The sequence below is a fragment of the Mixophyes fleayi genome, chromosome 5 (assembly GCF_038048845.1).
Source record: "Mixophyes fleayi isolate aMixFle1 chromosome 5, aMixFle1.hap1, whole genome shotgun sequence".
NCBI lineage: Eukaryota > Metazoa > Chordata > Amphibia > Anura > Limnodynastidae > Mixophyes > Mixophyes fleayi.
The window spans coordinates 117,767,416-117,783,673 of NC_134406.1; the positions used below are offsets into that span (position 1 = coordinate 117,767,416).

Here is a 16,258-nt window from a genome sequence, read left to right on the forward strand (position 1 = left end):
ATCTGAAGATCCACCCATTGGACTTTTAGACTGTATCTGAATCACGAATCTTGTATCCATTGGTTGCAACACAAACAATAATCTTGGCATTGGACTCTTTTAGCTCATCCAAGTATATGTATTCTTAATTTTTAGGATTATTTTATTGTCTTGTTTTTTCTGACCTTGGTCTGCCCAGGGCAGCATAAGTACATGTATTCATATGTTTTAGAATTTATTCAATTGTCTTTTATCCTATTTCAGCTTACAATGTATAGGGATTAATAAATAAGATATTTACGCCATAGAGTATTGTTCAATTAGTAGAGGTTACCCACTACCATACATCTGGTACACCATACAATACATATTATTGTTACAATCATTTAGCCAGTGAGCGCACAGGATAACTTTTGCTTGCTAGTGTATTACTAGGGAGGGATCCCTGGTCCTGCTTGCAGCTCCTGCAGCCACCAGGAGGTGAGCGCATAATCTTCACCCTTTTTGCCTAAATACTTTCTAACATTTTACCTCCCTATTACTCCTAGGAGGCCTGTCCTCTCTTCTCCCTCCACCCCACTTAGCTTCCATTAGAAATAATCAACATGTGCCATCCGCCTACATGATTTCCCCTTTCCCCACAGCTTTTCCTCCTCTCTCCATCACCCATTATTCCTCACCCCTGGTATCCTATAGTATTTCTCCATCACCATTTACCCACAGCTGGTACTCTTTACCCTGTCTTTTACTCATCAACTGACCTCATTCCTTATACTCTCTGCTCCACCCCTGCGGTTTTCAATTTTCTCCCTTTCATTTTCTTCCACCTCCCTACTCCCAAACCCCTCCATTCCACCTACTCTTCCCCCTCCCTTCAGCCACATATGCTCTTCCCTGCTACCCTCACCTTCTTCACTTTCACAGACACCACAATTTATTCCTCCAAATCATACTCCATCCATTGTCCTTGCCCAGATTCTCACAATTGTACTCTCTGACTGCTGGTGACACTTCCTTCATCCCTACCATCAGCTTGATGTCATCACTATCCTCCCTTCCCTCCATGCTCATCCAACCCCTACAACCTTAGACACATCACGCCTCTTAGGTTCCTCCCCTTTACTTGCGCATTCTGGGATGCCAAATTCATTTGTAACAAGCTTTCTTCCATCCATGACCTGTTCCTTTCCCACTCCTTGGGCCTTTTTGTCATCACTGAAACCTTGATCCCAGCTTCTGACACTAGCTCCCCTGCCACTCTCTCCTATAGGGATCTATCCTTTGCACGCATTCCAAACAGCATTGTTCCCCTTCAGCCCTCCATCACCTTCTCTTCCTTTGAGATTCACACCATACATTGTAACATAGTAACATAGTAACATAGTTGATGAGGTTGAAAAAAGACACCAGTCCATCAAGTTCAACCTATTTTGGATCTCTTGCGATCCTGCACTTATATTTGATATTGATCTAGAGTAAGCAACCATCAATCTGTTTCAATTGTGAAAATCCCCCCAAACCCAATATTGCAGTCCTATTTTTACCCTATATCCACTACTATTCTTCATTTTAATTAACGGTCATATCCCTGGATACACTTTTCCGCTAAAAATTTGTCTAACCCTTTCTTAAACATATCTATTGAATCTGCCATCACAACCTTCCCTGGCAATGAATTCCATATCTTGACTGCCCTTACTGTAAGGAACCCCTTCCTTTGCTGGTTGTGAAATTTCCTCTCCTCTAATCTTAGGGGGTGACCGCGTGTCCTTGGGGTAAAAAGTTCCCATGAAAGTTCTCTGTATTGACCCCTAATGTATTTGTAGATAGTAATCATATCTCCTCTTAGACGCCTTTTTTCTAAAGTAAACATGCCTAAACTGGCTAACCTTTCCTCATAACTTAATGAACTCCATACCCTTTATCAATTTTGTCGCCCTTCTCTGAACCCTTTCTAGTTTCAAATTATCTTTTTTATAGAGTGGTGTCCAGAACTGTACTGTTATTCAAGATGCGGTCTTACCAACGATTTATACAGTGGCAAAATTACACTGTCTTCCCTTGCATCTATGCCCCTTTTTATGCAAGCCAATACTTTATTTGCCCTTGCAGCTGCTGCTTGACATTGAACACTATTGCTAAGTCTACTGTCTACGAGCACTCCCAAATTATTTTCCATTATAGATTCTCCTAAATTAATTCCATTAAATTTATAGATTTCGTTCTTGTTTTTGATCCCTGAATGCATAACCTTACATTTATCTGTGTTAAACCTCATATTCCATTTGGCCACCCAATCCTCCAGTTTATTTAAGTCCCTCTGTAGAGAAGCTACATCTTGCTTTGATTTTATTACCTTACAGAGTTTAGTGTCATCTGCAAAAATTGCAACTTTACTCTCTAAACCATCACCAAGGTCATAAATAAATATATTAAAATGGAGTGGTCCCAGCACAGAACCTTGAGGTACTCCGCTTAAAACTTTTGACCAATTCGAAAATGTTCCATTTATCACAACTCTCTGTTCCCTATTCTCTAACCAGTTTTCGATCCAAGTACAAATGTTCCCTTTTTTGTAAACCAACCTCTTGTGTGGCACTATATCAAAGGCCTTTGCAAAATCTGAATAGACCACATCTACTGTGCTGCCCTGGTCTAAGTTTCCACTAACTTCCTCGTAAAAACGAATTAGATTAGTTTCACATGACCTATCCCTCACAAATCCATGTTGATTCCCACTAATAATCTTATTGTGCACCAAGTAATCCTGAATACTATCCTTTAATATACCTTCCAGTAGTTTCCCCCCTATAGATGTCAAGCTTACAGGTCTCTAATTCCCTGGTTGTGATCTTGTCCCCTTTTTAAATAACTTTTTATACATCTCTTCTTCCCTACACACCTATGCATTGCTGTAATCTACCAACCCACATCCAGTTCCTCATGCAATCCTGTCACCTCCACCTTCACAATATTGCAAGATTCACACTATACTCTCCCTCAATGTCACAAGATCCTTGTCCACGCTCTTATCATTTCCTATCTTCATTAATCTTCCTCACTGACCTGCCATCTGTCCCCTTGCAGTCTGTCCTGAATGCAGCGTCATGACTTATCTTCCTCCTCTGCTGTTCCTCTTCTCCTAAGCTTCTCTTCAAAGCACTCCACAGACTCCAAATTACCCACAGAATACAAATCAAACTGCTTATCCACACCTATAAAGCCCTTTACAATGCCTCCCCCTCCTACATCTCTGACCTGGTCAGGGAATACTTCCCTACTCTATCAATCCATTCTGCTGTGGACCTTTGCTTCTGCTCCCCTCAGATAACCACCTCAACCTCCAACCTGCAGGACTTCACCTCCGCACTGTATCCCTCCTTTAGAACTCCCTGCGCCACCAGACAACTCTCTCTCCCAACCTTCAATCTTTCAAACCTTTCCTTAAAACTCAATTCTTCACTTATGCCTACCTTGCCCCATTCTAAGGTAGCGCCCCCTTCATGCATCATATGACCCGTCAACTTGTTTCCCCACCCTCATCATCTCCATTTGTTCTCTGCCTCAGAATGTTAGCTCTCATGAGCAGGGTTCTCTCTTCTTCCAATCCCCTGGTCCTCACCTGCTTGTCCTCATGGTAAGATTTCTTTACATTTTACATGTGTCTTCTGATGTAATTGCGATTTACTCACATGTCATACTGATGGAATTGTTTGTTCTCTTGCTCCTAAAACTATTTGCATGGTGTAACTGGTATGTTTCTGTTTTCTGGTTCTGACTGTATCCATACCTGCCTACTTTTTAAATCTGTACTCCGAGAGATTGGAGTACAGATCACGTGACAGAGGGTAGTGACATCATTATGTCACTATAGCCCCGCCCCTACCACAAAATACAGAAATTCAAGGTATTGAATAGCGGGGGGGGGGGGGCTTAACAACACGATTGAGCCCTTTCCCCGCTACTCAATGCCTTGAATTTGGGCATTCTACAGGGTAGGTTTGCCTACTCTTTCGGAAGTCCCAAATTCAGGAGCCTCCCGGAAATTCTGGGTGAGTAGGCAAGTATAATATTATCGCCTTAAGAATGGAATGTTATGATTTTCTTTCATTTAGTCTATGTTCACACTGTGTGAAGAGAGGGACAAAGGTCACAGACCTGTCTTGTGCCAAACTTTTAATTAACACTTAAATATTTTAACATTGGTAAAAGGCAAACTTTATGTAAACAAAGTGTACACAGTACATTTTCATCCATCTAAGTTTCATGAATAACTGTCAGTCTTTAGTTTTAAAGTGACAAACTCCTAATCAGAAAATGCTCTGATATCCTCAAAAACTTTCAATTTTTAAAACTGCTGTAAAATGTCCCCTGTAAGTCCTTGCTCGCCCTTTTAAAAAAGACTTGCCAATATCTTTACATGCCAATTTTCAGACAAATCACTTATACTATTCAAAACTTGTTAGCATCTAAAAATAGGAAGTTAGAATGGAAGGCTCAATTAACCTTAAATATTTAGATGGCTACCACCATCACTTTAATATACTTAGACATCAGAAGTATAAGCAACATAAAGTTATTTTTTTTTATTAACAATTACCCTATTTACTGATATTTTAAACTAACTGCAACAGAGTCATAAATGGTCTGCCTATGGAAAAAACCTGTTTATAAGTTAAATATATCTATAAACAAGGGGGTAAGACTGGTTGGGCTATAAGAAAATAAATCTTTTGTAAAACACATAAACTGTTTTATTTTAATATTTTTAGTATTTTGTTTAACAAAAATGTAAGCCTATCTGGTCACAGAAATCATCCATATCGCATTCAGCCTCTCCAGAGTGCTTCTTGAATTGTGCGGACTCAAGAATATCTGAACCAGCTGGTGAGCCTGCCCCACCATAGCAGAGTTCTGCACCTAATCATATTGTGGATTTCTTGACAGCACATATTATAGCATCCCCAAAACCATCCCAAGGGATCATGAACTGTTGAAAACTGTTTAATAGAACAGATTTATATATTGGATAGATTGCACATAGCCCAGTGGGAAACAAAAAAAAAAATCACATTTAATCTTGGCACTAGCACAGATGTGGGATGGATACATTATAAACAATGAAGGCATTGTCTCCATTATCAGCAATGTCTTAGAGCAGTTTAGCCACATGTGGCAGCCCTGGAAGTAAAAATTAAATTCAGTACAATTATATTAAGTCTCCCCAATAAAGCTAAATCTATATATGAGAGAAATGAGTGGTTTGGGGTAACAAGATGAACTGAGTCCTGAGTCATTCAGATCTGAAAACAAGGTAAAAAAAAAAGTAATTTCTGGTAAAATGTCATATCTTGCGAGTTTTGGATCGATATCTTCTATATATAGCCCTCCCTCCTGTTCTCAGCTGCTATTTTGGAATTCATTGCATGTGGGTAGGACATCTGCTGCAATTGTGTGCTCATAAAGTAGTTTGTAGTGAGTTGGACAGGATGGAAGAGGAAATGTATATTGAAATAACTGTGATTTTATTGCACAAATCTTAACAGCTTATTTACAGATCAGTGTGCTGGAAATCTGTACTGATAAATTAGGGTGTGAGAGAATGAAGAGTAGACAATCAGTATATCAGTATATTATAGTATTTTAGTAGACTAATTAGAAGTGGACAACAAATATTTATTCTTGCTATTAAAATCAAAGTGTTTCAAACTCATCGCAATTGTGGAAGGAGCGGTATCAGTGACATCTGACTACTTAATGGCCAAGAAACAGGGAGCCGTTTGACTCTGAGCTACAACACCCCGTAAAAAAATATTTTGTTTAAAACCTCAACTGTTTCAATCTGAATGCTGAATGCAATTGTATTAGGGGCAGTATCACTGACATCTTTACTACTTAAGAGACAGAAAACAGGATGCACACCCCAAAGAATATATTTTAAGAACTGTCACGAACATGCTCCCAGCTGTCGTGACTTTGGATGTGTTTGCTGTATGAGGTCACACGATTCCAGCCCGCAGTCTCTCTTTACCTATCACACGGGTTATAGACCTACTGAATCACCCCCAAACAGCACTCGCAGCTCATACAACTCAGGTTTGCCACCATCTATTGAATATGGGCAATAGGACCCCAATATACTATCCCACACTGGCACACAAGGCTTCTAGCTATCCACAGACTAGTAAGACGCACACCAGCAAGCAAAGGGTTAACTCTTCACAGCTCCAGACTGTTACACAAATGTAAATGCAAGCACACACAGCTTGTTAATCAAATGTATCAACAAATCACACACTGGCATTCAAAGTGTTATCTTGGCCGAGCTATATTCTTCTTAAAAGGCTAATGAGTTAGTTAGAGTATCAAGGACGCAACATATTAAATTGTAGATTTAATATACAAAAGTACAGGGCATACAGATATAAAAAAAAGAATGAATAAACAATTAATAGATTGACATAACAAACAAAACAGTTTTAAAAAAAGGGGTTACATTCAGAGTAGCGCTTAAGTGAATTGTCTTTTCTGGCCAAGGGAAATTGGCTTGAAAGATGGACAGCTTATCAATGTGAATTGATTTCCCAAAAATTCTGACAATTTGCTGTACCTGGTCTCAGCCTTTTAAAGACACTTCCACACCTCTTTCTACCCCCAGGGGGTTGTGGACTGTGACACTTTTTCAATCACCATTTGCATGTTGCCTGATTTACTAACCAATTCTACTATGTGACCTAACTTTTCTGTGGAACAACACACAGATCCAAATTTATCATTAATATATCCCATATGAATCTGTCCATCTTCTTATACCAAACACGATGGAATTATGCCAATGTGACACCTTTTCCAAAGATATGTGATTATAACTGTTACAGGATACCGCCAGTTCCTGTCATTCACAACCCTGGTGTGATTTCTGCACCTTGGTATGGAGTAGCACCCAGATTTCCCAAAATATTAACTATGAAGACATTTTCCTTTAAAGCCCATATTTCTAGATACCTGTATAGGCTTTCAAATGTGGTCTTTGCCTCCAGGATTCTCACCTAGGCATCTGGCTCTTTCATTTACATTTAGTGGTTCTCTGTGTTTACACTACCTATTGAAAGGAAGTCAATTAGGAAGTGGAACACATGATCAAAAACAATGGATGTCTGTGATCTGCCTATCTTAAGCAGGTCTCCTCACTGATGGGTTTGCTCAACCAAATTACCTCCTACTGGGCTAATTGTTCCTTTTTAAAAACATTTGGTCAAACATTTATCTGAGTTGAAAATCAAATTCATTTATGTATCAATGCAATGTATTATTTGGGCCCTGGAATTTAATATTCTATTTCATCATATCAGATTTATGCTCTCATCCTAACAAGAACCAAGTGTATAAATCTAAATGATATTGTGAAGCTGTGTCTGAAGAATTGCCTGGTGTGGTGGCAGCTACAAGTAGCTTCAAGTTAGAGTAGCTTTACCCTATTGTCAATCATTGATCAGTCTACAGATCAAAAACATTCCTCTACTGGCAGTAGTAGTACTTTTTCAACTTCTACTAGTAAAAAAGGTGATGTGGGAAGAAAGTGTAATAAAATGTGTAAAAATCCAAACACTTTCAAGGAAAATATCAACTCTTGATTAAGTGAAAAGTTACTGATGAATGTGGTGATTTGACTAAAAAAAACTTGCTAACATACCATACACCACCAGTGGCAAGACAAGGCTCAGACCATGCCGACGTTTTGCTAGTACTGCTGCTATGCTTACTAGAATGGCCATTGCAAAAGAGAGTGCCCAACATGGTTATACATCTTCTGTAACTTGTCATGCACAACCTTCTCGCTCTAAGTGTAGGTCTGTCATCTCTAAAATAGCCATATCGGTGCACGAAAAGAGCACTGAAGCTAAAGAACAAATTGGGTGCTCACAGAATACTGAGGAGAGTTTAAGATTTTCCATGAGTACTATAGTTGAGTCTGACATTTCAGATTCTAATACTGTAATTATAGAGCAACCTCCTTCCAAAATGTCTTAATCATTTGGAAATGTGGGCATGATTAGTAATGATGATTTAGAGATAGATATTCAGGATGTTCATTTGGAACTTACTAATGTGCAATAGGATGAAGGTAATAATTGTGGATCAGAAAATGATGAACGTGTTATACTTGAACAAGATAATGGGGAGCATGATGATGAGGTGGATGACATTGTCAACTTTGAGGAAGATGACCACTTTTAGCCTAATGCCCTTTAGTAAATTGTTAGAATACCTATCTTTTCTGCAGTTCAACAAGCAACAGCCAAAATGTTCTCTTTTGTGGGGACCCAAACATATCATATCATATCATATCATATCAGCCACAAAGGTGACAATCCCTGTCACTAAAATACTTGGTTTGCTAAACTATGCATGTCCTTTTTAACATATGGTTAGGTGCTAGGGCCCAAGGGCAATTCCAGCTTGCACTATTTTACATTATGGCCTTGGTCTATTGTCTTGTCTAAAATGTGTATTGATGCAGCTGCAAAACGTCTATTGAGTATTTATTACTGCCTATCTACAATGTGTCACACATGCTCTCTCCCACCACTTCACTTCTGGGAGCAGGCCACTCAGATCTATCTGCTTTTAGAAAATGTATTTTGCTGTTGCTGATATCCTCTCTAATGAGTTTTTATTACTGCCTTTCTTCAATCTGTCACACATGCTTTTTAACATTTAAAATATTGTGTCCATGCATTTATCCTACCACTTCATTTCTGGGTTCAGGCCAGCTAGTTCTATCTTCATTTCTAAAATTTCTGTTGATGCTGCTATCTGTCTAAGTAGCTTTTATTATTGTCTCTCTACATTGTGTCACAAATACCATCTGAGGTTGAGAATTACAGATAAGTTGGTGTTTTTGCACTCACCATTTTGCTTCTGGGTACAGTTCACCTTTGTCTATCTTCTTGTCTAAACTGTCTATTGATGCTGCTATCCATCTAATGTGCTTTTATTACTGCCACTGATCTACCTCTCCACAAGGTGTCACACATGCTTCCTAACATTGCGAATCACAAAAAAGTTTGTGGCTTTTCTCCCACCATTTTACTTCCAGGTGAGGCCCACCTTGGTCTATCTTCTTTTCTAAAACAACAATCTCAAAAGATAGTGCTCTGCACTATGCTTCATAGGGATCATATTTTTTATTAAAATGCTATGTGTTTGTGTTGCTACTTCTGCACCTTTTAGCCAATATTGGTGAAAATATTGACAGATGTGAGGTGGTCTTTAGAAAATAGACTGTAAGGGTCTGATTCATTAAGGAAAGTAAAGCAAAAAATTTGTAACTTTGCATCTTGGCAAAACCATGTTGCATTGAAGGGAGGTGTAAATTTAAAATGTGATGGCAGATTTATAGTTGGGGTAGAGCATGTCCTAGATCATCTTTAAATTTCAATGTACAAATAAGCTATCAAGTATTTGTGTGCTACATGAAAAAACAGACAGTATTTAACTTGCAATGTGCAAAAAAAAAAAAAAAATTTGCACCCCTTGCATGGTAACATGGTTTGTCAAGGAGAAAACTTACTCATTCTATGTCTTACTTACCTTAATGAATCAGGCCCTAAATGTCTGTAAATGAATGTTAATGATATAAATACTAATGTTGGAACAAAAACAGCTCAAAATTACATAATTTAACCTGTTTTTCACAATGTTTTATGAAATCCAAATCCAAAACCAAAACCAACACAGAAAGGGACCGATTCAATTCAGCCATGTTATACTAGAAATAACGTGGCCTGCGCATTATTACCATTACTACTGTAATAGTGGGCAGTGTTACCGTTAATACGGTAATTTTAACAATGATTTTTGATTGCAGCCCTTGGGGCCGCAAGCAAAAATCCAGGATAAAATTACCGTATTAACGGTAATACAAATAGCTCCACATTATTCTTTCACTAACCTGGCCGAATTGAATCGGCCCCAAAGATGGTTTTAGAACCAAAACCAAAACACAGGGTACTGTGCACATCTCTAATATATATCCAATGTACTAATGATAGAACCATCTCTACTCTCTTGTCCCCACTAAACCATTGTTACTTATCTCTGTCTTTTTTCCACTAGCTACTTGTTGATTTTCCTTGTTACATTTAATTACACACAAGGTTTGCTAAAAATAATCATACCTGTATTTTACCCAAAACACCTGTGCTGTCCATTCTGCTGGCAACGTTAACGGTGTTTCCCCAAATGTCATACTGTGGTTTTTGAGCTCCAATAACTCCTGCTATTACTGGTCCATGGTTGATACCTATAATAATTTATTTAAAAGAAATTAGTGTCATTAACAAAATAAAGCATCATTTACTAGTGGTTATAGCCTGGTTGACTCAAAATGTCCCCATACACAAATATTTTTATGTTAAGTCCATGTAAATCACTAAGCTATAAATGCATGAATGCATGAATTAATACAAGAAAAATATATTACAACATATGGCGTTGTCCACATTTTTCCATTCAGGTGTGGGTGCAAACAACCTTTTTAGACTTCAGAATTCAAAATATTTTATATGTTAATCTCTGTTACTTAATTAAATCAATGTATTGCTGGTATTTTCTAATGTCAGTAAGAGTCATTAAGAAACCGCAAAACTTAATTATTGAAGTTCAAATACTCTTGTGATATCTTGCCAGTACTTTTGCAAATTTCACTCTGTTGGAGATGGGTGGTCAGTGGTCTTCCTTATGGATTATGAAGAGCCTGTTTTTGCACCACATGCAAAATTCTATGTGTTTGGCGGGACAAGATTATTTAAATGAGATAACACAGTGGAAAGTGCACGATTGCACGGTTACCTATTTTGTGACAGATTGCTCTACCATTTTGTCCCTGTAAAATTACTTGAATTTGAGGTGCCAGATATTAGGTTTTCACACACACAACACATGTAATAACAACTGTCCCAATGTCCCTCACAATCATGATTAATTTTACAATACATTAGGCTAAACTGCGCAGTAATTTAGGAGAAAAAAAGAAATTAAATTAATGAAAGCGATGGAAATAAAGTGGAAGTATGGTATTTTTGATATCTCCACTGTGCACATTTCAGGTATATCCACAAACCCAGACATCAATGCTAATTTATTTATGGGTCAGGTCCAAGGACTGTAAAGTAGAAGTGCACTTTGAAATGCAATTGGTGGACAAATAAGGGCATATTATAAGCATTGCTAGTCTGTACCTCATGCCCAAATGTAGAACTAGTGTCATTTTGTGACTACAAGCAAACAATACTTTGCACCTAATACATACCCACTCGAAGCATAAAGTCATTGAATGAGTGCTTGTTTATGACATCAAGTTTTGCCACAAGTGCAAATGCAAACTCTACCATTGTTCCTATGTGCATATACTGTCTGTCAGTTTCCTGTAATATAAACAGAAAGATGTTGAGAAACAAATATGTATTTATACCATTTCCTTCTGATTTACTGTAACATTTTACAAGTGGATGCAATTTTGAAAAAAATCAGATTTTCTCACATTGGTATAAATCAGTGGTAGTAAGTTTAATGATACTGACTACCCCAACATGGACTAAGAAGAAGTACTACCCTGACCTGAAATAAAGGGGTTAGGGTTAGGGGTATTATGGTTAGTAGTTACGGTTAGGTTTAGGGTTAGGGTAAACCTTATCTTTACAACCCTAACCCTGACCCTAGGTCCTAACTCCTAACCTTAACCTTAATTCCTAACCGAATACCACTAACCCTAACCCCTAAAATAATACTTACATTACATGAATGACAGGTGGGTCAATCCATCACTGCTTTAAGAGGAGTTGAGTTTTCACATGACGACATTTTCCACAGTCGGCAACAGCTCGGGTTGTCCCATCAAGTCATCTGGATCATGGTAAGAAGTATCTATTCAGGTTGGGGTAGTACTTCTTCGGAATCCTCATGTCGTCTTAATCCGTGTCTGAGTAGTCAGTACCGTTAATAGGTACTATACTCATATAGATATGTTATGTTGTTTAAATCAAGTTCTTAATTTAAAAAGATTTTGTTTCAAATTAAACAGGACCTGAAGGTAATCCATGATCTGAATTTATATTTAACTTCAACAATCAAAGGTTTCAATAAAAATACCACCTAGAGCATTATACAAACATAATTTTAACTTGTAAAATTCACAAAATGATATTTTAAATAGATTGTGCTGCTTTGTGGGTTCACAATTTCTTTTTGTCATACTGTACTAGCCATGTGCCACAATGCTATTGCCCTGCAACATTGGGTAAAGGTAAACTTTATGGACCAAGAATTCATGAAAGTAGTATTATTTTTGAAGTTAAAAAGTAGTAACAATAATCTTAATGATGTTATATTCCCTAAAGAAGTTATGTTCATTTGTGAATATGTCTTTAAAAAGTAAATAAAACCACTATTTGACAATAGTACTTATCACAGGCTGTATATTATTATGTTTTCATTTATGGGCTGCACAGACCCTCCAACATTAGGAACACAGACCCCGAGGCCTCACATTATTCTGCCGCCCAATCCTCGAAGGGGAGGTAAGGACCAGCCTGAAAGGATAAAATGACGGTCTGCCCCACAACAACTTTAAGTCTTGAACCAGAATTTTTGGAATATTTTTCATCTATATGAAGGTTTGCATTCCTATCTTCATTATACTTATTGAGACTAAGTTATACCAAAAACTATCATTTGCAATCGCTATCTACAAACATTGTATATATTATTTGACACCATAATAGGATTTGAGGTTTTCCTATTTCTACTCCCATGTTTGGCTGCACTTAACATACTAACCAGATTAGGGAAGTGCAGGTAAGGGCCTTTCTATTTCTACTACATTTAATGGGGCACATTATGAACCTTCCAGTTACCCTACAAAGAGTATTCACATTTCTAGGCACACTTTGCTAAATATAAAAAAGGTTTAAACACACAAAAGAGCCACATTTTAACAAATACATCCCTGATGTACCCTATCTCATGATAAGACATAAATAAGATTACATATTAGTTAGTATTTTAGCCTAGTAATTTAACTCTTTTTCTCAAATCAAATGTTCATGGCTTTAAAAGTGGTGTTATTACATTCTGAATTTAGTGTTCTTTAAAAAACATTATAGTGGTGAAATGCATGCCTACAATTTTTATGAATTTATTATTGCAATTTATACAATTACAAAAAAACATGCACATGATTCTATCAACTGTTTTATTCTATCTTTGTTAGAATCTGAAGGGAATTTTTAATCACAAAAAATTATAACTGAGGAATGTAATTACGTTTCAGGGAAAATAAAAACTGAAGTTTGTGTTCATAACTAGTTTGAACCTCACTAAAGGGTTAAGAAGCATTGCAGGGTTTGGGTACGCCCAGTGTTGGTGTAATTGGGGGAAGGCTTAAGGGGCAGGCTATAAAGTTCTGTGTTGGAGTCACTATTGCCTCTTGGATCCAGGGTATGTTGTGGATAAATACTCTGGGCCTGATTCATTAAGGAACTTAGGCAAGAATTTGAGTAAGTATCCTTGCTAGAGTTTTCTGGACAAAACCATGTTGCAATGCAAGGGGTGTAAATTAGTTTATTATTTTGCACACAAGTTAAATACTGGCTTGTTTTTCATGTAGCACACAAATATCAACTTTAAATTTCAGTGTACAAATAAGCTATTAAATATTTGTATGCTATGTGAAAAAACAGCCAGTATTCAACTTATGTGCAAAATAATAAACTAATTTACACCCCTTGCATTGTAACATGGCTTTGACCAGAAAACTTAAGTAAGAAAACTTACACAAATTCTTGACTAAGTTCCCTTTGAATCAGGCCCTCTGTGTTCCTCCATACTGTCCCTAGTGTTTTTTCTTCAATGAATATTTACTCCCTCTATTATCAGTTGGCTAGGCCTGTTTTTTCTTATCCTTCTTTCACTGGGGGTGTCTGTGGCTCATGATAAGACTGAGGGCTCCACAACCCATCGATATTGACACGGGTTCTAGGCTGTGTAGGCTGATAAGAAGGGAAAATTGCATGACCTAATATCAGAAGTTCCCCGAGGGTGTGTTCGAAGAATGCAAAGTCTATTTTTGGGTCTTTTTAATTTTACATGTCGGGTGATCCCTACAGGCAGTATATTCTGTAGCAAATTGGAGTGGGCAACCGCCGGGTTAACTGTTTGTTTTTAGCTGAGATCAGGGAGGATTATGCGGTCTGGGACATGTTTCTGCATGACTTCAATGGGGTTCAGGTATGGCCCAATCCCCTGAATGCCAGTTTGGAGCTCTTTATGGATGTGGCAGGGTCGGTCTGTTTTGGGGCCTATTTTGCTGGTGATTGGAACATGGCACCTTGGTCCAGTGATTGGTTAGGTCTAGCTGGCCCCTGCCACCCTGCAGAAATATTGATCTGTCTGGCACGATTGGCTTGTACTCTTGGATTCTGTACCTAGTGGTAATGAAGGCTGGACCAAGCGAATGTTAGAGCTTATTTGGGCCCTTAATAACACAGGTAAGTCTAAATCGGCAATGTTTGCCACTCTGGTGGGTATCTGCTTTTTCTTTAAGCTGTATAGCCAGACCAGGAATTTTCTTATATCCCGGCACTGTGGGGACGGGCTTTGGAGTGCCCTGTAATTCTGAAAGGTTTACTGGGGGAAGTTGATGACATGACACATGCTGAGTTTGAGTGTCATTTATTTAGTGTTGCGTTTACTATGCTGTTTTCTGGCACTTTGAGGGTGAGTGAGTTAGTTGTCTCTGTATGGTCTGCTGTGCCCTCGGAGATGCTGGTTACACATGTTGTTCTGGCTCAAGGTTCTATTTCTTGCAAGGTGCAACGCTCCAAATTGGACCAGTTGGGTAGGTGGCGATGTGTTACACTATTGCCTTGGAGCTGTTGCTCGGTTTGCCCGGTATGAGTCTTGACTGCGTTTACTCATCTGTGGCCGATGACTGCTGTTTTGTGGCTGGTACATTGTCATGGGTCCCCCTCATGCACTACTCGTTAATAGTGATCTTTAAGTGCATGCTTGGAATCTCTGCCTTGGATAGCACTCAGTTAGGCATGCACTCCTTTAGGATTGGGGCGGCTACGTCTGCTGCCGTGGAGGGTGCATTAGTGCAGTGCTTAAAGAAATTGGGCGGGTGAAAGTCCACTGCTTATATGCAGTATGTGAGCCCTTATCTTCTGCATTGATGTTCCTTTCTGTTATTTCCCTGCTTTCTCTGGGTTGACACTGGGCTGGCTAGCCACCCAAACTTGAAGAAGCTTCTGTAATGTCCCGAACATCAATTACAGGCAAAGTGGCAAATTCAACACCATGAAACAATCACAAACACATAATAACAGATGAGATGCACCCAAGTAAACTAGGGCAGGCTTTACCAGCATGTAAACAAGGGGGGTCGCGCGAGAGGCATCCCTCAAAGGTGCTCATGCTACGAGGACCTTCATTTGAGGGAAAATTAGACAAACCCCTTCATGCCCTCACCTCTAAAGGTGACAAAAGAACAATTCCTGGGTTGCCAACAGGGAGCAGGGTACTATAATTTAGTAAGTCTAATGTGTTTCTATAGTCAGAGGATTTACAACCGCCCAATTGTTTGTTGCTTTCCACAGAGGACCCTGCTACTTCCGCGGGGGTGGCTGCACCTAATATAAAGGAATGAGAGCTGTAATTAATTCCTATAATTGTAACACATTTCTTAAAGATAAAGCCGAATTGGTATTTAGTAAGAGGCATAAAGTCAAGATGGAACAGACAAACTTGTCTGCCAATAGATCTAACCAACAAGTAAGTCCTTGCCAGTGCTATCAGGCTTATGGTCATATCAGGGTGTGCCACTATAGTGACCCATCGCCCTTCACCAAATTTAACTGTTTTGGTTTTCTGCAACTTGCAGAACATGGATGCATATCTTAAAATAACATTCTCAGCCAAGAGCACTGAAGCAGGGGAGAGGTTAGATGCAGCTTGCTAATTCAAAAAATCTGTGCTAACTAATAAGGCTACATAATTGGTAGCTGTGAGCCCCCAAACTTGAGCAGCTTATATAACATGGTGTACCATTAGGATCAATCAAAACGTTACCAATACCTGGCATGTGCTTAGCCCTGAACCCAATGTTATGTTCGAGGCAAAGCAAAACTAGATGCCTAAGAATCCAAAGCGCAGAGACAGAAGTGGCACTCTGCATGTTGATTGACTGGACAACACCTAAATTGTCACACCAGTAAAT

At 38.6% G+C, this 16,258-nt stretch overlaps 1 protein-coding gene across 1 annotated transcript in view; it reads right to left on the reverse strand.

Moving 5' to 3' along the window:
* Window positions 1-16,258, reverse strand: part of ADCY2 (adenylate cyclase 2) — a 1,242,889-nt gene that overhangs the window by 12,435 nt on the left and 1,214,196 nt on the right. The window contains exons 23-24 of the mRNA XM_075212755.1: window positions 11,294-11,408; window positions 10,161-10,285 (exon numbers count right to left, since the gene is read on the reverse strand). Coding sequence (XP_075068856.1) covers window positions 10,161-10,285; window positions 11,294-11,408 — 240 coding nt within the window. The remainder of the gene's footprint in view (window positions 1-10,160; window positions 10,286-11,293; window positions 11,409-16,258) is intronic.